The following is a 23,817-nucleotide window of genomic DNA, read 5'->3' as shown; positions in this document are numbered from 1 at the left end:
GAACAATCCAGGGGATCACACATCTCATAGGTAAACATCTTCTGTGGGCCATGAATATCCGTACATAAATAACAAGGCAAGCCACTAAATATTTTAATCTGGACCCAAGCAGTGGACAGACAAACCAAGAATGGCATCCATAAAGACATACCAGTGACATTGCCAAAAAAAAGCAGATTATGGAAAAGACGAGACAGTATATGAGTGAGAGGATAGTTAGTTAAATAATCTCTTTCCACGTTTATATGTAAAGGAAAATGTGTTTAGTGTGAGAGAGAACCCCCTCCCTGATTTGTGCTGTCACTTTAGTGCTGTCAGGGCTATTTTAATGATGGACGTGTCATTCAAAATGGAAAGTACTAATCCAAACTGTCAGATCGTGGCTAATGTCATTAAAAAAGACACAACACAGTCAGAACAGCCCTCCGATCCCACCCCGTTATATGTCCGCAATCTATTCTGTCAGAAGCAGTTAGAGGAGCCACCCGCTCCCCTCTGAAGCCCCGCAGCTCAATCTACTCACTGCCTGCAGACACTACTGTAGTTAATTTGAAAACTCCCCAGACTCCAAACTTCACTGAAGTTTAGTTTGACAGCCTTGGCAGAGTTACAGGGCAGGTTTGATATTTTTCCATCTGCCTTAATTCTCTCTGTCATGAAGCTGAAGCCTTGATTCTATAAATAAATGTAACATTAGATGGTACAAAAGCAATTGTGTTCTTGGAGGAGGATAAAAGGGCCTTGACGTACAACTTAAGTGAGTCTAAATAAGTCTCACCTGTGTGGCATCTCCTCTCTGTCTGTCTTGGCGAGACCTCTCTCTTTGTGGGCAGGAAGAGGCAGCGACAAAACATCCACCCAGGTGAGAGGAGCTGACTTTGACGAAGACCCCGCCGACCTCTGCTTTACCAGTTTATCTATAAAGACAAAACACAAAAGGTCATATTGTTTGCAAGATGTGTATTTCATATCTCCACCCTGTGGTTGAAGCGCGTGGCTGTATTAAAGATAAATATGCTTTAAGATGATGCAGCTTTTAAACTACTGTTTGTCCATGCTTTGCCTATAATTGCCTGAAGGATATTTATATTCGATGACTGTTTTTTATGGCATGTTACATTAATTTGATTATTGACTTGTGTTTCAAACACATGTACAGGTATGCTTCACCTTAATCAAATCTCAGGCACCATTTTCACATTCATTATTTAGATTTCTTTCTTTTTTTGGTGTCTAGTGTGAAGTCTTACATACAGAAACATGAAGTCATACATGTTCTGTATATTTATGAAAATCAAGTTTACCTCTTTACAATTAGTGCACAATGACTTGCACATTCTTTGAGTAAGCATTTGAACTTACATCATCATCAATATTAATGTTTGGCATAATAATGTGTATCAACATGCATCCAACACAGTTTGGGTCAGCAGTAGTTTGAAATCGTTGTGCACGCTGCGGTTATCTACTGGTAACCATGGAAACAATACTCAAGGTTCATGTCGCAATACACAGTAATTCTCGGATGAAACAAACTTGGCTTAAAAGTAAAAATATGAATAAAAGTTGATTTTCCTTTGTTAAATTGCAAAATGAAAGCAATGCATTTACACATTCCAGCTGTGTCAGATCAGGTGAGATATTTCTTCACAGTTTTATTAACTTTAAATTATATAAAGCAAGGGTGTCAAACTCAATTTCATCGCGGGCCATATTAGCATTAAGGTTGCACTCAAAGGGCCGGTTGTAACTTTAAGACTGTATAAATATACACATATAAATATATGATATATATAAATAATGTATTATATTACATTATTGCCTCTGCATTGGATTATTATCGGATAGGGTAACACGTTTATAATTAACTACGTCTGAAAGCAGAAGTCTAGGGAAAATAATTGCAAATAATTGTAAGTCTCTTCAGTGCGCATGTCGCAAAATGAGATGCATTATGGGACATGTAGTTTATTGGGAACATGCATCTGTAAAGCGGCATATATAATAAACGCGCCGTATAATAAACATATTATTTTCTTTGCAAGCTCTTGCGGGCCAAATAAAATGAAGTCGCGGGTCGGATTTGGACTGTGGGCCTTGAGTTTGACACCCCTGGTATAAAGGGACAGAAAAACCCTCACCGGTGTCTTTCTTTGAATACTGAAGCTTGGCATATTCAGACCCAGACTGGCCGGACTGGATGGTCCACTGGTCCAGGTCCAGGTCCAGCTCCAGACCCACAAGGCCATTGTTTGACAGGTTGGGGTTGCTGCAGTAGGGGTCCGGGCCCTTGTTGTAGGACGCGCTGGAGTAGGTGTCGTAGTACGCCAGCAAGTCGTCCTCAGCGGTGGGGTTGATGGTGCTGTAGATGGGACTGTCGTTGGAACCCGTGCTGTGTTTCGCTGTATGGTTTGGGTAGTTCATGATGCTGATTTCTAAACAGCAACGGTTGTTTTTAACAAGGACAAATATACACTCAGTACTGTAAAATTAGATATTTCTCCATACACTCAAATTCAGAGAGCTCTTACCGTTATAATATCTGTCTGAGTCCAGTTTTCCCGAGCAGTAGTTGACAGAGTCTTTGCTGTGAGTGAGGTTGGGATTGGGCCAAGAGTCAGCCAGCCAGGGGTAGTTGCCCATGTTAGATCCTAACAAGCCAGGCCTGGACATAGAAGTGAGATTATATCAATGCTTTGTACATCAAATACATAAACATCTGTGTTGAATAATGTTTTTTATTTTACCCTCCATTGAGTCCAGATCCTTCACTGTGAGCAAAGCCAACTGGAAAAAAAAGCTCTCAATTATTTTTTTAATCCAAATCAGATAATGTTGTTGTCTAAAGAATGAAAAAAAAGAAACAAACGTTTTTAAATCAATATTTTATAAAGACATACTTTTGACCTACATACTGTAAACACATCTGCTTCATTATGCCTGCAATATGTAAACATGCAAATCGTATTAGATCAATGAAGCTTGCTTGTACAGTCACTAGAGTCGTTGGTATCTGAATAAACAAGATATACTATACCCAAACAATACAATCTTTATTGATAAGTATGGAAATAAAACTAATTTTAAAATATTTATGGGAAAATCAAATTGCATACGCTTTCTCTTTATGCTTTTGGCAGTTCATTGATTATTTATGAATATGTACAAGTATATCATAGTCAGAAAATAACTGATGTGTTTATGTGCTACTGCGCCAAAAGGCAAACACAATCTCAAATAAACAGCACACAGTGCTTACTATTTACTTTTGCATCAGTGTTTTCCTTTATTTCTTCCATAAAACTGCCTAGTGGGGATAAATGCATTTTAATTAACTGGATATGCAGCACAAGTGCGTTCAAACTGAAATTGAGAACATTCATCACCGCTGGAAATATCCCCAGCGGTATATTAAGAACTTGTCACTAAAAGTCTGTTTACGTTTTTTTATTTTCTTATCCTTATCCTTCATGGACAAGAGATTTATAATATATAAGATGTGACAGCATGTGACAAGAGTGCCACTGAAGAAGTTCTGAAACCATCCTTAAGATAATTAAAAGAGTTCTCCCAATTACCTGCTGGTGTGTATGCAAAGGACGTGGTGTAGTGTCCCAGCTGCTTCCTCCGGCGGTGGCGGCAGTACAGCCAGCCGCTGAAGCCCGTCAGCACCAGCCACGCAGCCACACCCAGCCCCGCGATGAAGGCCGGCTGCCGGACTACGCTGGTGATCTGCTCCGATATGCTGAGGCTACCATCTTTCTTCACAGACGTAGAAGACTTGTCCAGAGGAAGAGCTGAAACAAAAGCAGTAAAGTTTAAGACAACCTGGAGTGTTGTTCGTTATCTATGCATCTTGGTGGTAAAAAAAGTGTCAACAATCCAGTTTTATTTTACTTTAATGAAGAATTCCAAACAGCAAAAGTATTTAAACAGTTTGTTTATGAGGCTAGCAGCAAAAGTTACCATCTTGGAAACATTTATTAACACTTCCAATGTGGAACATCTAGAGTTCATCCTTATCTCATGGTATGAAAGCTGCAGTATTAGCACACACATTTGAAAGTGGCATAGATTTTCTTAATTGAGCAAATAAGCGTATTTCCCAAATTGCCAAATAGTCCTTTAAGTTGATTATACATCATAACTTAATGTCTTTCTATTCTTGGTTTTGAAATCTGATTATCCTCTTGTGAAGAGATAGATATAAGCTTAGCTATGCCTTAAGCCTTGAGACGGGCAAATAGCTAGCCTAACTGTGTCCAAATGTAACTAAAAGAGATGTTTTTGGTACCTGACAACAAGTTATGTGTGACACACATAGACCTCTGATTTTTTTATGGAGTTTTGTGATCACATGGGTTAAACAAACAGGATGCCACATGGTAATTAGTGAGTTGAGCTGGATTTTGGATTGTGGATTTTGTTACATCTGAACAGAGCCAGGCAGGCTGTTTTGAGGCTTTATGTGGGTCATCCCTGTTTTCATAGGGTCCCTATAGTTAGAGAGATGAAGGCTCTTTTGGTTGTTAATTAGCAAAATAACAAAGGAAGATGGACATTTTGAATGTAAAAATTGATATGGATAAATCAATTAGTAAAGTCAAGATTTTCCACAACTGAAGCATGCCTCTGTTGTAAAGTCACTCACACAGCATATTCAACATTCCACATACAGATCATTCATTTGCGGCGAATATACCTTGCAATATTTTCTCTATCTTTAGTGTAGTGTAGCAGTTTGAGTGACTCACTAATAAGCAGGCTGACAGGTGGGCTGTGGGCCCCCACACCCAGGCTGGTAACAGCAGCCAGCACCACGGTGTAGGGGACGTCAGGAACCAGGCCGGTCAGCAGGATGGACAGCACCTCTCCGTCTACTGTCCGGTTTATCTGGTGCTCCTGCTCCATGCTGCTGCCCAGACACCACACCTGATCCACGGCACACAAAGAGGCTTCATGTTTGAATCATGTAAACCAGATAAAGATGCTCATTTATCTGCAAACCCTGTGCTGAGATGTTATTATAGCAAGACAGGCACTGAAGCTTTATCTGCTAGTGCACGGTGGGGATTGATGACAAAGATTCAGCAGAGATGACAGACATTTCAATGCAATGACAGCTGAAAGCCTGATGTTGCAAATGTTCGTGCCTTTAGGCATTCACTTTATGTATTAGGTGCGTTGCTTTTCCATTGAACTTAAGGCATGTTGGATTTATGTCTTTTAAAATCCTGCAGTGGGAGAAACTATTTTGAATTATTAAGTAACAGTACCACTAATAATAAATAGGAAGTCAAAATAAGACCAGAAGTTCATAAAAACTTCTCAGAATATTTTTGAAATAACTGTAGTAATAGCATACAGAATACCGTTGGATTAAAAGCTAAAATCTTTATCTGCAAATACTATCTTTTAGTTGTATAAATGCAGTGGAGTAAAAAGTATAATAATTGCCTTAGTGCCTCACAACTACGTTTTTGTATTGAAGGAATCCTATAACAGCATACTGCCAAATCAACATGTAATATTTAGCATTAAAGCCACAGTGAGGCTTGTACAAAAACCTTGTGTGCAGTTCACAGCTAATTGAATGTTTAAAAGGGATCAAGCATGATCCTTGCCTTGGGCTGATGAGCCCACAAAAGGCTCCGGCACTTCATGATCAGACTTGTGAGGTCTTCTCACTAACTTTCTACATGTAGACGCAGATGGGCAGAATAAATCAAAACAATAAAACTGAGTGTTCCTATTTTTCCCCCTGATATAGCAGCCTGATGATTAGTAATCAGTGTTGTGCTCAAACTAGGAGATAAATAATCAGAGCTCACGCAGCAAACAGATGACAGGGACAGTCCGTGTTCAATCTGATGACAAAATTGTCTTATTCTGTGCCAGCAATGCATGTACTGGCAGCAGATAAGATGCATGAGTGATTACTAATTGTTAATTAAAATCAATGTTTTCCATCAAAGTATCCAAACAACAAAGTTGGACACCATTGAATAATGAGTGAAACAGCATGGATTAAAGAACAATCTTTTCCAGTTTATTTATTTATACATTTGGGTATCTGGAGTGCTTGCCCATAAACTGGGAAATAAGACCTCCCAGTCAGTTTGTGGGTTGCCGGAGTCAGAAAACATAGGATTAAAAAGGCTATTCAGATTTGTTTTCTTTTGCGATGTCAAATAAAGGCTAATTTTAATATACCGCCATCCACCTGACTATCTCTCCACCCATGCCTGAGATCTAGCTTTGCAATGTCTCTGCAAGCCAATCAGAGCAGGCATACATTTGTTTAGGAGCGAGCCTTAAAGAAACAGGCTCAATAGACAAACTGTTCAGACAGAAGATTAATACTGGTATATTTTGACGGACAGTATGACAAAAATATGTATTTCTTAGCATTAAAGCAAGTAAACATGTTTTAGTATGAACCCAATATTTTTTCTGTGTTTCTGTTTTATTGTGTTGCACTGTTGGTGGAGCCTGTGACCTAAGATTTTCATCGTCATAACTACAGTACACTGTAGCAATGTACGTATGACTAATAAAAGCCTTGAACCTTGAACCTTGAAATACAAGTGTGAACCTGCAAATGAGCATTATATCTCCACTTTATAAAGCAGAAATACAAATCAGAGAATAAGACGGACAGGTCAAGTTAATTTAACTGTCCAATACAACAAATTACAAATTTGCCTCAATGTGCTTTGCATTCTGTACAGCTCGAGACATCCTCTGTCCTTTGACCATACATTAAAATCATAATATCCCCCAAAAACCCTGTCTAATAGGGGGAAAATGATGGAAAGCTCGGGGAGAAGGCTGCCGTCTCACCTTGTACTCTCGAATGATGCCGCTCTGAGTATTATGAGGCGGAGGATCCCAGGACACACTGATACTGGAGCTGTCAGTAAGCTGAACCACTGATACAGCCTGTGGAGGTGCACTTAAAACTGCAGACAGAGATAAGAAGGAAAATGACATTTCTACTATAATTAACTGATATCAGTGTTACGGTAGTGCTCAATTTTACAGGTCCGTATTTTCCAGATAATAATGACCGAGAGGTTTCCTTCAAAGAACTATGTAATCTGGTGCGTTTGTTCTGGAAAATAGGAATACCCTTGAAAGAAAGGCTCAGTTTAAATCCAATTAAATATTCATTATTTCTTTAATTTGGAAAATGTTATTCTCGATATGTCACATTTGACACGTTCAGCTGAACTGCTACGCACTGGCTCTCCTAATTACACTTGCAAATATTCAAAGTAAACCAATTCAACACTGTCAACTCAAATCACATAGTTATTTTAAGGGAAACGTTTGGAAGAACTTATCGGAAAGTTATTGAATATAAACCAAAAGAGTTACCTACTGTGTATTATTCCTATAAGGACAATTATATTATCAACTAATATCAACTTACCCATAGTTCTTCAGCTTTACGTACAATTATATGCTTTCGACAAAATTACGAATAATCATTTCTTACCCTCCTCAGGCGTTCGCAGCAAGATCATGAGGCTGTCGTGTCCCTGTAACTCATTGAAGTACGGCCGTATCTTGACCTCATACTCCGTGCTGCTGTACAGATCTACTAAGATGGTGCTGTGGTCAGACGTGGCCTCCACATCCTGAACCAACCAGGGGCTGCCGATCGTTCGATAAAATATACGATAACCCTGAACGTAGCGAGACTGGAAGGCAACCTGCAAAATGTTTGTGAGAAAAATAAAAAAACAGAAACGGAGTTTGACATTTCTATGAAACGCAGCTGTGCTTGTGCTTCTGGTTAATCTGTTTTTGTCACGTAATGTTCAGAGGAGTTTTTGAAGTTAATGTTTGGAGATTAGCGTGTCCTAGCCGACTTTGAAAAGTAGACTTTTCCCTCCTGCCAAGTATTCAACTCACAGTCCAAGAAATCCTGGCGCTCGAAGGAGACAGAACCGCAGGCTTCTGCAGGTAAACAGACACTTCCCCTAACTCTCTCTGCACCTGTCTGTGGTCCACACCCTGTTCTGTAGGGCTCCCATCTGAAACAACAAAGAAATCCATCCAGCCCAGGCACAATGAAACAGCTAACTAGAGACTATTCAGCAAAAAAAGGAAAGCTTTTTGATGAATTCAACATTGCTCAAGGCAAAAGAGCATCACACTGGGAAAGCAATTAGTTTTGAGATTGCACATGAAACGCAATTTTTTTTCCTAATCATGTAGCTCATTATCTTGCTCCCAGCTTCAGAACATTGAATTTTGAAAATATAAAATGAAATCTAGATTCTACAGTAGGACACATATTATGCAAGAGTATACCCAGAAAAAGAGGATTTGTTTGCTTAAGTAACTCACCCTGCGTCCTGACAGGCTCTGAGATGGGGCTGGGGTCACTGAGGCCGTAAGAGTTGACTGCTCGGACGATAAAGAGATAAACGGTGTTGGGGAAGAGTCCGATGACTGTGTGCCTCTCCTGCTTCACGTGGTCCGCCACCGTTTGCCACATGCTGCCCACTGATTGGCTACAGGAAAAGAGACAAGACTATAAAAAGATGGCCAAAAATGTTTCTTAATCTCCTTCTCATGATAATTTCACTAAACCCATGTTGTGTCACAAAAAGACCAAATTTCACCATGATTACCTTTTTAAGTGTTTTGGGGAGTGTAAGATGAAGGTCAAGATCTTTATCTGGAGGATGTTAGAACATACGGAATAAAAAAGTAAAATGTGCCACCCACTCTGTTAACACTTTTCCAATCCTGTTACAGTATCTCAAGTGCGAAAATTCCTTATCGTGTTATCTCGAGATAATGATCACAACTCTAGGCCCTTTGCTGATAAACTGATTCCACCGATTAAAGTGGAACATGCAATCACCGGAAAATACATCTAATTTGATTTAATGATATCAAATATGAGATCTACTTTATTTGTTTTATTTAGTTATGAAAACATATTTTGCTCTCTTGTGATTATGAGTAAACAAAATGTGTTTTCTGAAGGTAATGACACATTAATTGGGATGAGTGTTGTAGCTAAAGATTGTTTTCAAAATCAGTTCATCTTTGACTTTTTCAATGAGCTGATTAATTGTTTGGTCATAAAATTCCAATCACGCTTTCTCAGAGCACTTGGTGACAGTAAAAGTCAGTTAAATGACAGAAGACACTACCATAAGCTGGAAATAGCCATGTTGACCTCATAAATGAGAGCTAATTCAATTGGTAAAAGATCATTCTGCTTTAATTATCGTCAACGGACAGATGACTAATCGCAGTGACTTAAAGGAAATAGGTTGACATTCATACTATATGATCCAGTTTCACCAAAATCATCTTAAACATGTAAAGCTTACACAATTCTCCAGATAAAATGTATGACCGCTAACCAAATGAACGCAAGAAAGGGAACAGAACATTACAAACAATATCTTTATATAACCACGTCAGCATCTGAAACCTTTTTCCAGCCATTATTGTATAAATATACTTCTATCAGCTGAATCTTGGGTCCATGAGACTCTACAAAGTTGAATTCCTTCTTTTTATTGCAGCAGGTCGTAAGGACAGATTCTGAATGAGTCCTGGGAGGATACGATGACATGGTTCTGTGCAAAGTCAGGCACAATCACACAGCGAGAGTGCAATTTAAAATGTTCTTCAACTCCATGGAGGGGAAAATGGCGAGGTAATTACGACATGCCGTTTTCCTCCTCAATGTTTCCTCTGCCACCCTTCTCACCAAATGTTCTCCAGAGAAACAGTTTTGACATTTAAATAGGGTCATCCAGCTTTTAGAGTCATCAGAAACTGCATCTGTAAATGGGTTTGGAGCCGCTGCTTTTCCTAAATACTCCTCGAAGATTTCTTTATTTATAAATTATACAGAAACGTAAAGATTTTACTGTACTGTAAAGGAAGAGCCAAATATTTTGCCTGAAAGGAAACACTTCTAAACAATGTGCTGGTATTGGAGCATGCAACAGTGAGTGGATCTTCATTATTAGCTCTGCGTGCAAGTATGCCACACTAAGCTTTCCTTACAGACAGCGCTAACTGGACTTTTGTGTGTGTTTGTGTCTGTACACCCGGCCTGTACCCTCTCGTCTGTAATGAGTAAGCTCTTCAACAGGGCCAGCACCCCCCCATCCTTTGCCCCAGGACAGGACAGAGCTGCCGAGCTGACCACTGCAGTAATCGTCTCTTCTTTCACTCACTGTCCGTCTCACTAAAGCCTCTGGTTGGTTGTTAGAACTGCTATAGCTCTCCTCGGGATTGCCACGGCTAAATACTGATGCAGTGAGTGTCACGGTTCCACTTCAGAACGTCACTTAACAGCACTGTGTCTCCCTCAGGCAGAGACTGAGATATCTTTCCCAACTCCTAATGACTCTAAATAAAGAAGACTTCATAATGTTGGAATAGTCAGAGAAAATGAAACAGAAACGGAGAAGACAGTGTGAGAAGTGTACAGTTGAAATAGCTACAGATACGAGCACATATCTCTCAATGGTAAAAAAACACATCTTTTGGGACATTATATAAACATGAAATTATTTGTTAATAAGTTATTTTTAAGAGATACTGATAGGAGAATTTTTTTGTATCTGTAGAAAACCAGGCTAGCTATTTTACCCTGTTCCCAGTCTTCAACAGGCAGCAATATCAATCTTGTCTCTCGGGTATCTATACATTTAGGTGTCAGCCATACATACTGTACAAACAAACCTGTATGAAACTTTAAAAACAATGTTTGTTTAATGTATCTGCACCAAAATAAAAAAAATCAAGCAGCATTGCACGGTAGCGATCCCTCCAGTGTCAAAACGAAATGTACAACCTCGTTCTCATCTACGCTTTTCCCAACGTGTCAAAGTATTCCTTCAACCGGTCTTAAATAATGGAAACATATTTTTGTGTACCTGAAGGCCTCGATGATGTAGGAGGTGACAGCGGCCCCGCCTTCGTGAGGGTTGGACTGCCAGGTGAGGGTGACAGTGTTTTTGGTCACGTCCGTCACTACAGGCTTCTGCGGAGGCCCCGGAAGCTGGATGAACTCAGAAGCTCTGGATAAAGAGAAAACTCCCTCCTCTGTTTCAAAAACAGGAACAAAGCACAGTTTCACCAAACCAATAGGTTCATTCTGATACATGTTTTCACTGAAACTGAAGTTTTGTCCTGGCCTGGCTGCAGACTGTGTTCATAAGAAGACTATAGGCAGAGTGTGTAGTTCCTTAAGCGAGGTGTAGTGTGGGAGTGACGGAGTGTGAAGTGTAACAGAGAGACAGCGTGTGGAGAGTTGTGGAGCGAGTACCTCTGACAGTCAGCATCCCACTCCAGCTCGACTCCCCTGTGGCGCTGGATACTGCGCATGTGTACATCCCCGAGTCTGTTTCCTGTTGAAGAGCAGTTAACATTTTAGACAGACACCCCGAAAATGGGAAGAAAACAAAGCTGCAAGCATTTTTTTATATTTGTAGGAGGTTTTGGACCTATTTACATGACTAACAGAATGTCTAAAGCTAAATCAATATATTCTCAAGCTGTATGGAAGTAGTAGAGTATACGTACATATTGCAATGAAAACATTGAAAATGTTGACTTTAAACTACATTTAAAATAAACGTATTATGTCAACAGATTGCACATAACTGTGTTAGTTGAAAGAAATAATATTAAGTTTCAAAATATTAGGTTCAACGTATTACTATTGTTATTATTAAATGTATTAGGTAAACAAATTTCACATAACTGTATTATCTTAGTTGAAACAATAGTAATACGTTGAACCTAATATTTTTAAACTTAATATTATTTCTTTCAACTAACACAGTTATGTGCAATCTGTTGACATAATACATTTATTTTAAATGTGTTTACTGGAAATACCATTTGATGTATCAACTACTTATTTTTACTTAGTAGTAGTCCCAATGTAGATCCACAGTAAATCATTATTTTTGATCTTAAAGAGAACTAAAGAGTTTTCTTTAAGCCAGCAGTGTGTGTTAATTGGCACTTGGAAAAACAAGGTGTACTGTAAACAACCCTGTTTATTTATCACTTGAAATAGTTGGCAAACCTGTTAGCATTGACACATCTAGCAGTTACAAAACACATGCATCCAATTAGAGTTGGGTTTGTGTCCTCGTAATGATGCTAATCAAATATTCATGCTCTTTTAGCTCAGGTTTTGGTCTCTTACTCCTCAGGGAAATAAGTGACTCTAAATGCTCCAGTGTGTTCACCAGGCAGTTGCTGCTTTTACACTAAAAACAGCTTCCCAATACTGATGGGAGCAGCAAGAGTGAACAAAACGGGAAATGTTTGGGCCATAAAACCTAAACAATGAGCCGACAGAAACCAAAAAGCTCCCTACAGCCGAGCAGAACTGCAGAGTCGGATGATAAACCAGCTTTAGGTAAAGGACCCCAACACTTCTTTGACCGCTGCCTGGTTTGCCATCATCTTAAAATTCACATATAATCCATGCATATCTAAACTCACTCAGTAGCCTATTCTTCACCTCAGCAGCTCTCAAAGCTCCGTTGCTACAAACCATGAGAGTTTACATTATGACCTGTATGTGCCTTCATGCTTCACTGACACAGCTCTGTCCTGGCTGAGAGCCAGTGTGCTGGAACCATCATGAGAGCATATGAGATCATCCGCCGCAGTGTTGACCTCTGGCTGACAGACTGCACAGCGTGTGCGCAGATGAACTTCTTTAGATGACTTCAACTGCTCCTAAAATATTGATGGCTGGTGGGGGCACCATCAGGTAAAATCTTTTTAGTCCCTCACTCGTCAACTCCATTTCCACTCTGCTGTTTTTCCCCTTGTCATCCCCTTGATGCCACACTAATGCATCTCTTCTGTTCCATTGAGCAAATTGGCATGGCAGATTTCCCCCGCCTCACTGGTGCATTGGACCAAACCTTAATGCTTCAAGTTGCTGAGCACCACACCCGGAGTAAAGCGGACGAGAGAGGAAGTGAGGAAGCATATTTGGGGCAGGAGATTTAATTAAAACCCGGTCAGATGATTAATCGTCTATCGCCATTAAATTAACGCAAACGATGCTGCTTTTGCTCCGTCCGGCGTGCACCGGCTGACCTCCAGGTGGGGTTATAGCATAAAGGGGAAGCCAATTGCTCCTCCATCAAAGCAGAGCACATTAGCATTTACAAACAAGCACCTTCATTAACATTACAATTACACACCGCATGAGCACATAATTGCGCTGGAGAGATATGCTCTGCCTTGGAGAGATTGTTCTTTGAAACTCAGTCTCACCTTAATTTCACAAACTAAAATGGAATTTATAATGGAATAGGAAAAGAAAACATGTTGCCACATGGGATGCAGAGAAAGTGAAAGAAGGTCAGACAGGAAGGTTTACAGTACCCTGAGCTGCTTTTTTGTAATTTACATCAGTCACACAGTCAGTTTTTCCTTCAGTTTGACAGCGAAACTCATCCTTTTCACGCCCTTTCCAAAAAATGACACTCACTGAACACAAACATTCACACACACTCCCACACACACGCACACACACACCTTTATGTCTGTGATTTGCAAAGTGCCATTATCCATCAAGGTCAGTCGGGGTTTATTTCCCAGAAGTCTCTCTCCATCCTTCTCCCATGCAATCTTGACTGAGGACCCTCCGATTACACGGCAATGCAGCTGCGCCGTTGCACCGCGAGATACCGTCTGATTGGCTGGTCCTTGGCGAATGATAGGTGGGACACGACCTGAAGGACCTACCAGTTTGAGGGGAGAGGACGCGGAATATTATGTTTGTCCTCCGATCAGATATACAGTGGAGAAAAGTGGTGAAACAAATTTGGAAAGCAAACAAAATGCAGATAGAAAAAATATGATAAAGTTGCCCGCCGCTAACAGTGCAAAGGGGACAATTATTTAGATGCTTAGTAGGCAGAACAAAATAGGCCTCATAAGACACAACAAAAATAAAATCAGGTGCTTGCAAACAGTTGAAAGAAGAACATTAAGCCTCAGATTCATTGCTCATTCAGCATGGGGTAAGTGTTTCCTTTCTTGCTCTTTATGAGTCTTATTGTTATGCATCTCCCAGCAGTAGTAATGAATTTGTTTTAACCTCGTTAGCTGATGAAGAATAATCCTCCACCAGGTTCAAACGTGAGTGAGTGTGTGTACTGAATTCTCACCTCCCTCCACCTCCAGCAGTGCCTTGGTCAACACACTTCCTGCTACACTGATGGCCTGGCAGATGTAGAAACCAGAGTCCTCGGGGTGCACGTCAGCGATGGTCAGCTCTCCGCTCATGGAGACAGAGTAACGGCCAGACTGTGATGGGGGCTGGCCGGGGAACAGCAACATCTAAACACATAAAGACACAACAGAACAGAACATATAATTAAGGCTATGTTGTGTCTGTTCTTCGATTTATGTATTAATGATCTAATGTATAAAATGGCATGACATTGTGAATTCCTCCAATCATAATTCCCCATGGCGTAAAGTGATCTGCATTCTTTCCTATTAAACATCAAAAACATATTTGATAAGATCAGAGGAACATCTTTTTGGCATTGTTGATGAATTAGTAGTATCAAAACTACTATTGGAACATCATTTTTTTGTTGGACTGGGCTAATTGTTTTAGTATTGAAACTAACAATTATCCCCATCAACATTAATCTGCATATCATTTTCTCTGTAATTGGTCTGTAACTTTCACTGTCAAGATTTCCTTTCCTTTATTAATTTCCCTAAAATGTAAAAAATATTTTTTTAATCATAATGTTTCAGAGCCCAAGTTCACATCTTTAAAACATGTGACAAATACAAATGTGACCTGATGTTGGCCCTTAATGAAAAATGAACAAAATGTCTTCAATCTATCAAGCAGAGGCACTTCCCTCCAAAGCGGGAAAGTTACCCTTGGTGGTGCTAGAAAAAAACTCAGGAGATCCCCAAAGTCATTAGGACCCATATTTCTTAAACTAGTGCAAATTGATCCAATAGTTCGACGGATATTTCAGTCTGCACCAAAATGCTGGGGTGACTGACCAACATCCAAGCTAGCATGGGTTAAAACGGTAAGAGATGGTTCTTTTGGTGTTTTGGGGATGATGCCCACTAACAGAGAATTCAACGCTGTCCCATTCAGTGTTTTCTGTAAGTGAGACGTATGAGAACAAGGGGGAGGGATGCACTTCAATCCAGTCAGCCATCCATTTCATTCCTCTAAGAGGCTTAGACTTTGGTGGAGGGACTAAGGTTATAGGGCTAAAGATAATCCCCCCCAAATGCAGCAAAAAGATCTACAATCAGCAAAACCATTCCTCGGCCTTCCTGCAGACGGGTGGTACTGGGTATACTTAAAATCTGAAACTGAACTTCCAGTTTGCTCTCTGACAAGCTTCTGAAAACACCTGAAGCTGCTTCACAAAGTCTCTGATCTCAGCTGCTGTTGGGCAACAGGGTATTTATAGTTGGGTACAATCTAGAAGGAGGACAGTGTTTGCCCTCAAGAAGCGCTTCGCTAAACGCACCTGGTGTACTTCCTGCCACCTATTCCTCTTTCATTTCCACTTCATCAACTCCTCCTCATTACTCTCTCAAACTTTGGTTACTAGCAAGAGAAACAATTTCTCGCCAACGCGATAGCACAATGCCTTCCAACACTTTGTCTCTAGTCATATCTCTGAGCCAAATGCAAATGTGAAGCAATCTCCTGTTTGTATATCGCCTGTTTCTCTTAGAAAAAAGTGTGAACAACCTAAAAAAAGTGTCAGAAAAACTATGATTAAATCCGTGAGTCTTTCTCGCTTTTTAAACAAAGAAGGTGTGAATTCAGTATGAGTCAGTTTTACAAAAATCCCCAAACGACTGTAACAACCTAACGCTGGTTGGTGTGTGTAGTCCTTCATTGATTTGTCAACAGGAAATGAATGTATTGAGTGTGAATATCTGCAATATTCGAAGGATCCTCTGTTCCCTTCTTTTACCTGGCTGCCCTCTTTCTGCCAGAAGATTGCAGGTGGAGGGTTTCCTGTTGTGCCGCATTCGAAGGTGACGCTCCGGCCCTGGCTGGCAATCTGGTCTCTTGGCTTTGACGCAATCTGAGGTGGTACTGGAGGAGAGAGAGAGGTGTGACCACCAAACATCTTATTTCAGCATGAACTTCTCAAACTGCTGCCCTGGTCTCTATTTCCATTTGGGAATCTACACTTGATGTTAACAACTGGTGGAAGAAGTATTCATTTCACATTCATAATACTGAATAATGATGAGTGAGCCAATAGCATTTTACCGTAGTAGCTGGATAAGGTGGATTTGACAAATGTATACAGTATGCAGTAGTGGTTCCCAACCTATTGGTCAGGTAGCTCTAAGGGTCACAAGATAAATCTGATTGATTGTGAGATGATTAAAGACATAAATAAATCAACAACCAGCAATCATTTCTGGATATGTCACTAATCTTGGTGAATTATGTAACTGTTTTGCTTCTTTTGGAAATGCAAAGTCTTTTAAAATCATGTGACAATGATCAAGAATCAAACGCTGCTTGTATGTAGGGGATTATGACTCATGACCAACCGTTGGGAATTACTGGTAAAATCTATAAACAAGCACTGGATTTTAAAACTCTTTGATTTATGTTTTTATGTAAAATAATAATATAACAATTATACTATAGCTGACAATAGCTGTGAAATAATTGCAGTGGAGGAAAGCTATATCGATAAGGCACTCTATCGCTCTAAACAAGCAGAGAGTTGCCTCTTTAACCTTCTGAGCGTTTTGATCTATCACTGCACTGTCATCGCCCTCTCATCTTTAATGAGAGACATCACCTTGGTGTCCTCTGAAAATAACAAATCATCGCAGCGCTCGGCAGAGGTGTTCAGATGACATTTGCTCAGTTATCTGTGGAAAGGTCTGGGCAGAGCTGCCATATAATAGTTTGGGTCGGATCATTGGGTTTGCCAAATCATCAGATCCTCGGTGGATTTACACTGACCACTGCCTTCTACCTCCCGGCTGAATAATTGGCTCACGCTTCCTGTCAGATGAGAAGCTTCTCCAGTCTGGATTCATCCTTTCTACACATCTCTGCACAGCGCATATGCCAAGGCACACACGCGTAAGAGAGCATGCAAACACATATTTGGCACGATACCCAGGGTATCTGACTCATCTATGCTGTCTCATAATGTTCTCACAGAGAGCATGTTCACAAACACAGAAATCTTTTCACACTTTCATCAACGTGTTTGATTACATTTTGCTGATTTTATTCTTGAGATGCTCCAACGTCTTTAAACAAATCTGACGTGTTAGTTTCATACACTTATGGTAACATGGGGGAATGCACAATATTGGATCTTTGCCTCGTTTTTTCCGACTTCTTTTTTTGTCGATGCCTACATCATTATATTGTAGGCACATGTTTTTTTCAATATAAGTGCAGAGTATCAAGTTTTTCCATTAGACAAGAAATACTTTTTTTTGTTACAGCGTGTTCTCTTTAACACAACAGTTACAGACGTATTTTTGTTCACCCCTTTTGTTTTGTACAGTAGGATAGCGTGGATTTACCCTGAGACTTGGCATGTCATTGAAGAAACCTTTCCTCAAACTTGAGTCATGAACCTCATGCTTATTAGTTTTTTCTTGAGGAGTACATAACATAATGCAAAATCAGCACAAGAGATGCTAAGATAATTACGAATACTGATAAAAGCAATAATACTAATAATAGTAATACTACTTAAAAAGGGACACATTACAAATTCTATATATCATAGTTAGTATAGCTATGAAGAATATACATTTCTTTTGCAGCTCTGGAGCAGCTTCTGTCAAGTCGGAGAAAAAAAAAAACTGATGTCGTCAAAGAGATTTCATCAGGTTGTTTTGGGTCAAGCTTGCGTCTACAAATGTGTATCAGACATTTGAGACACAGACAAGGATGTTACAAAAAGAAATCCTACAGAGTTACATAAGAGACTACAAATTAGGATATCTCTTCCTTTGATGCAATTAATTTTGATCATTATTTCTTATCATATTTGTATTCTCTTATGAGTCCCCTGATGTTACGGAAGAGCTGGAGGTCCCATTTAATAATAACTCTGTCTTATCATTGAGATTGTGAAATTACGAGTATGGATCCACCCAGAATGATTAATAGTAATAAAGCAACAATAGTTATATTTTGGTCTGAAAAAAAAACTCAATTGTAATTAAAAACCTTTCAGTTGTATTTTGAACTTCTGAAGCTGCAATTGAGAGAGGATTTATACAGCGTCTCACTTTCTCTGACACTCCTCTCCACACAGCAGATGTTTGTCTCAGTCCTTAATCTGTTGTACATGAAGTCACTGTCTTACTGTAATGCCTGACTGAAGCAACAGGCATGTTGTTCACAATTCAATGCCTAATGGAGGAACTTATTTACACCATTACACATTGATTCTTGATTTAAAAACCATTAAAAACATCATACAGAGGAGAGCACTTTGTGAAAAACACAAATTAGCATAAAACAAATGCCTTTCGTTAGAGAATAATTAAATGGAAAGTGAACTTACAGAGTGGGCCGACTGGAATGATGATAGGGTTTGAAATGTGATGGAGAGAGATGGAAAAATAATGAGATGGATGAAACACTGAGCGACAAAACAAAACTGGTGGTAGCATAGAAAGAGTAAACAAAAATAAAAGAGGGAATGGAAAACTGCCCGGTTTGGATTTCATTTTGACTGATAAAAGCATTAGTGGATGAAGTCGACTGAGACTATTGAGAAACCAGGACACACAGAGAAAAAGCAAAGGGACACGTAGAGAGCGAGGAAGCGAGAGGACGGCGATAAAGAGACAGGAAGGGAGAGCGAGAGGGAGTCATGTCTTATTAATACAGGGACTGCTCTCTGGCAGTGAGTTAAAGCACACATCTACCAAACATCTGTCAAATGGCGTAATCCATACGGTTTAGCATAAGCTCATGGCATCACCGCTGGACAGGGACTCAAAGATACAGTGATATAAAAACAGAGGGCATTGAACAGGAAATGGTAACCTGTTTTTTTATGATGCTTTTGCTGTGTGCCTGTAAGCCTGAACATGAGCTTTTTTACCATGCATGCATAAGTATGTGCGCGCATATACAATATGCATGATGTGTTGCTTACCGTGGACCTGCAACATGGCCGAGGCCTCCGTCTTCCCCACACTGTTCTCAGATGTGCAGGTATACGTCCCTTCATCCTCCTCTTTCACGCGGAACAAACGGAGACCGTTGCCGTTGCGGATTTCAAACCTGGGAATGAGAAAATGAGAGATAATGAAAGATCTAACAGAGAAGCATTGCACAAAGAAAATCACCATGCTAATCTTCAAAAAAAGCGAAGAAAATATATGCCAGCATGAGATAGTGTCATTTATTTCGTGTCAATCAACATCTTGCTAGGGTTTTTTTTCAAAATCAAGTTGTATTATCTTGAAAGGAACTGGAACAATACGCCTTATCTGCCTCAGATATTGTCACAGGTTCCTGGGAAATTCTTGGAACAGTTGAAAATCAATTAGAAACAAGTAAGATTAGTTTAACCCATTGACGGATTTTCAATAGATTCTAGGAAAAACAGCATATCATTTCTTAACAGTACAAAGCAGAGTTATTCAAAACACCAAATACATCCACAGTAAAGAAAGCTTATTCAGTTGTGGTAGTCATTGAAAGGGGTATGTAGAACAAAACAATATGAATTACTTAATTTAATAAAATATAGAAGCAAAAAAAAAAAATACAAGATAACAAAATAAGTGTGAGACTGATTATAATACAGCTTTTTCGAAGCATGAGAAACAACCATTCAATGAATATGTTAGCATCACAATTACCTATTTTCAAAGTAGACCAATTAACCCTAATGTCTGCACATGAGGCAGTTATCTCAGCATTTTAACCTTCTTGACGTTTAATTATCATTTCATTATTCTTTATGGCATTAACTCCCACATCAATGTCAGCACCATAATGGGACAATCCACTCAACAGCTGTTGCAGAGCAGCGCTGCAGGGAGGACATATATAAACATAATTTGTATTCATAAATGAAATAAAATATAGAAAACCTGTAACCTCCGCTCAACATAGTGTTGGTTGAACTTTATAGGTTATTTGTTGTATGTAATGTATGTATTATTGAAGTTTCATTATATGAGTATAAAATGTAATTATTTAATAGGCTTAGCTAAATAAACATTAATTTGAGTTTAAATGGAAAAAAGGGTGTAACTGGTCACAGGATGATTCCCTCAACTAATGAATCCTCTTTGGTCTCTTCCATTTATGAATTTATATTAGCAGGCTTATGGGAAGATGTCAATGAATGAAGAGTTATTAGGATTTCTGGGTCACATGAGTTAGTAATCCAGTGCCCGACGCGCCTCTGATGAACTGTATTTCTTATTCAGCCTCAAAAGAAGCTGTACATCTCAGCAGTCTGACTCTCCATTGGTCCGTACTCATGTCAGTCACTCTCACCTCCCGCGGGGAAGCTCTCCTTCCTCTCGCCGCCATCGGACAGTGGGGGGGGGATCCCCATGCACCTCACACAGGAAGTCGACCGTCTCTTCCTCCATGACCACCTGGTTCACCGGCCTCCGGACCAACACAGGACGCTCTGCAGGAGACATGAAGTGTACAAAATGTGTCTATTTCTTACACACTGAGCCTCACTAGGGAACATTTCTGTGTTTTCATTTTCACCATTTTGGCAAGCTACTGAGCTTGTTTTCATTCAAATGTTAGTATTCCAACCTCAGTTCCTATTATAAACGGTATGAACTGTTTGACACTTTGAAACCCATTAAAAAAAACACTTTCGATTCCAGAGCCATTAAAGCTTTCAAATCATACTTTCTATTTGATCTGGCTTCAAATCTAGAGCCCTTTTAATTTCTTTCACTATGTTCCGCCAGATTGAGTCATTTTGCTTATGATTGCAGTATGGGGCAAATGTTTGCTATTTTCCTGATTTCCTGCACTAAAAAATGAACTTTTTGATTATCATGGACATTTTAAAAAGTGGAATTATGTGAACAAACTGTCATTAAAAGGGTTAACATTTAGATAATAAATGAATCTTTTTTTCTTGTGATCAGGACTGAATATGGTGATTGAACTCTAAAAGTGGGAGAACCTTTTTCATGGCAGTTTTTGACGTAGACATTTATAAACATTGGAGCAACTTTTTAAAGCCAATGATGCACACAGGTTAAAGGACGTTATGCTGCTACACAAACAATTGCTCACCATACACCACCAGCTCCGCAGGATCGCTGTCCCTCTCTCCCACCATGTTGGTGCCCACGCAGACGTACATGCCAGCATCGCTCTTCCTGGTGTGAGAGATCATCAGTTTGCCCCCACGCATCTGGAAAAGAGCACAGTGACAGTTTCAGAGATTGGTCTGGAAAGTGTCCTGGGTAAAGAAATCCATTAAACAGCCTTCAATGGAAAAAACAATAATTCATCCTTTATATTTTAAGCAGCCTACTATACAAGTGATTCTGGTATACTTCTGTATAGTATCTGATGAAACAAAGTATTTACACTCATCACTTGAAGAAAATCAATAACAATAATAACCTTTTGCTTATATTATTTAATACTGTCACACTCACCACCAGGCCATTTGTCTTTTACTTTTGATTCTTTAACAACACGTTGATGTAAGACATACATAAATATGAGAATTTACATAGATTATCATACATAAATGTCGAGCATCAATGCTAGATTTTTGCTTTTAATTAAGGCATTCTACTGTATATTGTGGTGCAGTATTGTGACTTTTACTTAAGTAAAGAGCCCGAATAAAACACCATTATTTTACTAATGCAAGCACTGTCCCTTCATCAGCTTCACCAAGAAATTATAAACGCCTTTCAAATCCCCCGGGGATGGTGTCCAGCTGTTGATTTCACACATGAGGAGAGAGAACAAAAGTGACAACAAAACCCGAGATACTTTCCAGTGAATAGAAAACCAAGGTGTCTGCATTGTATAATGTTCTATTGAAAGTATTCAAGTCAGTGTAAATTAGTATCTCTGCCTTTCTCCATGAATGCGGAATGATGGTGGGTTTGTAAAGAAGCGCTGAGCAAAGAAGCTCAATGCCTTTCACTTGCCGCATCTTTATGCATCCTATCTATGAATGGCCAGGTACACACCTGACCCCCCCTAAAGATAAGGATAGTGATAGGTTTCCTATTACATAAGAACCAAATAATCTGGTCTACTGTATCTATGTCAAGGCCATTAGCTCCTAGACACGTTGAAAGGTAAATCTAACACTGCATGTGAAGAAGTTTACTTTAACAGAATTAAAAAGTAAATCGGCAGGGGTGGGAGAAGTACTCATATCTTGTACTTAAGTAAAAGTAGAAGTAGCCTACCAGAGAGCAGGAATACTTTTACATTACATTACATGTTACTTGTTGGACGCTATTATCCAAAGCAACTTACATACTCAATACTGTGGACAATCCCCACAGGAGCAATTTGGGGTGAAGTGTCTTGCCCAGGGACACAACGACATGCTGACTGCAGTGGGTTTTGAACCTGTGGCCCCCTGATCCGAACACCAGCGCACTATTCCACTGCGCCACACTCCTCAAATTACTCTAGTAAAGGTACAAAAGTATTAGCATCAAAATATACTTAAAGTACCAAAAGTAAAAGTACTCATTATGCAGATCGGTCTATTTCAGAATATTAAATGTATTATAATTATTGATGCATTAAAGTGTTATCAAAGCTGGTAAAGTAGCAGCTAGTTACTGAAGGGTAGCTTGTGAATTTAATCCAGGTGTAGTTACAATCTTATTTGATTATATACATCTAAAGATGTGAAATAAATGTAGTGGAGTAAAATCACAAGATCTACCACTGAATTGTAGTGGAGTAGAAGAAACAATTTAAATACTCAAGTAAAGTACATGTATCTCAAAATTGTACTTAAGTACAGTGCTTGAGTAAAGGTTCTTAGTTACTTTACAGCACTGTTAATCAGTTCATCATTAATTTTCAGCTGTGGATTTGTACACATTTTCTCTAGTGAGACTCTGTTTCAGGTATTCTGGAAATATGGTTAAAATGTGTGCAATGTTTGTATTGAAATGTGACTGATGCTTGGGTGAGCAACATGGGGAGTTAACACTGTGTATTTTGAAATGGGAGCTTTTCCTTTCCTCATTGTATGTGTTAAACTCACCGAGATGCGGTCATCCTTGGAGCTGACTCGGACGTTGTTGCGTTTCCAAGCCACAGTGGGCTCGGGGTGACCACGTGGAGGCACACACTCCAACACTGCAGGCTCTCCAGCAGCCACCACCACATCGCTCGGGGCCTGCCGGAAATCATCTCTCAGGACTGAGAAGAAAACACAAAGAAATCTAATTAGCTTCTGAAACCCTGGTCCTCTGATGTACTGAAAACACAGACTGTAAATCAAACCCACAGATCGGTGAGCTGCAGCACAGACACAGGACCACTATCCTCAAAAGAAACACCCTTTCGGCATGGAAATCTTTTCTACTTGTTCTCCTGAGTGAACCATATTCTTGCAAAGGGTGAAAAAAAGCTTATTGAGAGAAAGTCAATTATTGTGTTGGCATTTGCATGACTGCTCAAATCCCTGTCAACGTCCTTGTTAGGCTGCGCTGGTTTAATGTTTTCTGTGTCCTACTCTGCTGTCTCCCCTGTCAGAGCAGATGAATAATGCACATCTCTCAGTCCAACAT

General features: G+C 39.6%; 1 protein-coding gene across 2 annotated transcripts in view; it reads right to left on the bottom strand.

Annotated features, from left to right (window-relative positions):
* The window catches only part of LOC104944606 (roundabout homolog 2-like), a 47,472-nt gene that overhangs the window by 4,235 nt on the left and 19,420 nt on the right, over positions 1-23,817 (bottom strand). For both annotated transcript variants that reach the window (XM_010770167.1, XM_010770168.1), the window contains exons 3-21: positions 23,289-23,446; positions 21,326-21,446; positions 20,555-20,693; positions 19,197-19,324; positions 16,005-16,129; positions 14,199-14,370; positions 13,564-13,769; positions 11,318-11,399; positions 10,926-11,094; positions 8,359-8,525; positions 7,921-8,042; positions 7,502-7,718; positions 6,844-6,962; positions 4,755-4,932; positions 3,579-3,797; positions 2,748-2,787; positions 2,532-2,665; positions 2,142-2,435; positions 779-917 (exon numbers count right to left, since the gene is read on the bottom strand). In XM_010770167.1, coding sequence (XP_010768469.1) covers positions 779-917; positions 2,142-2,435; positions 2,532-2,665; positions 2,748-2,787; positions 3,579-3,797; positions 4,755-4,932; positions 6,844-6,962; positions 7,502-7,718; positions 7,921-8,042; positions 8,359-8,525; positions 10,926-11,094; positions 11,318-11,399; positions 13,564-13,769; positions 14,199-14,370; positions 16,005-16,129; positions 19,197-19,324; positions 20,555-20,693; positions 21,326-21,446; positions 23,289-23,446 — 2,929 coding nt within the window. The remainder of the gene's footprint in view (positions 1-778; positions 918-2,141; positions 2,436-2,531; positions 2,666-2,747; positions 2,788-3,578; positions 3,798-4,754; positions 4,933-6,843; positions 6,963-7,501; positions 7,719-7,920; positions 8,043-8,358; positions 8,526-10,925; positions 11,095-11,317; positions 11,400-13,563; positions 13,770-14,198; positions 14,371-16,004; positions 16,130-19,196; positions 19,325-20,554; positions 20,694-21,325; positions 21,447-23,288; positions 23,447-23,817) is intronic.

The sequence above is a fragment of the Notothenia coriiceps genome, unplaced genomic scaffold (assembly GCF_000735185.1).
Source record: "Notothenia coriiceps isolate Sejong01 unplaced genomic scaffold, NC01 NC01_scaffold00008485, whole genome shotgun sequence".
Lineage (NCBI taxonomy): Eukaryota > Metazoa > Chordata > Actinopteri > Perciformes > Nototheniidae > Notothenia > Notothenia coriiceps.
Note: the sequence above shows the minus strand (reverse complement) of the source record. Positions and strands in the feature narration are given on the sequence as shown.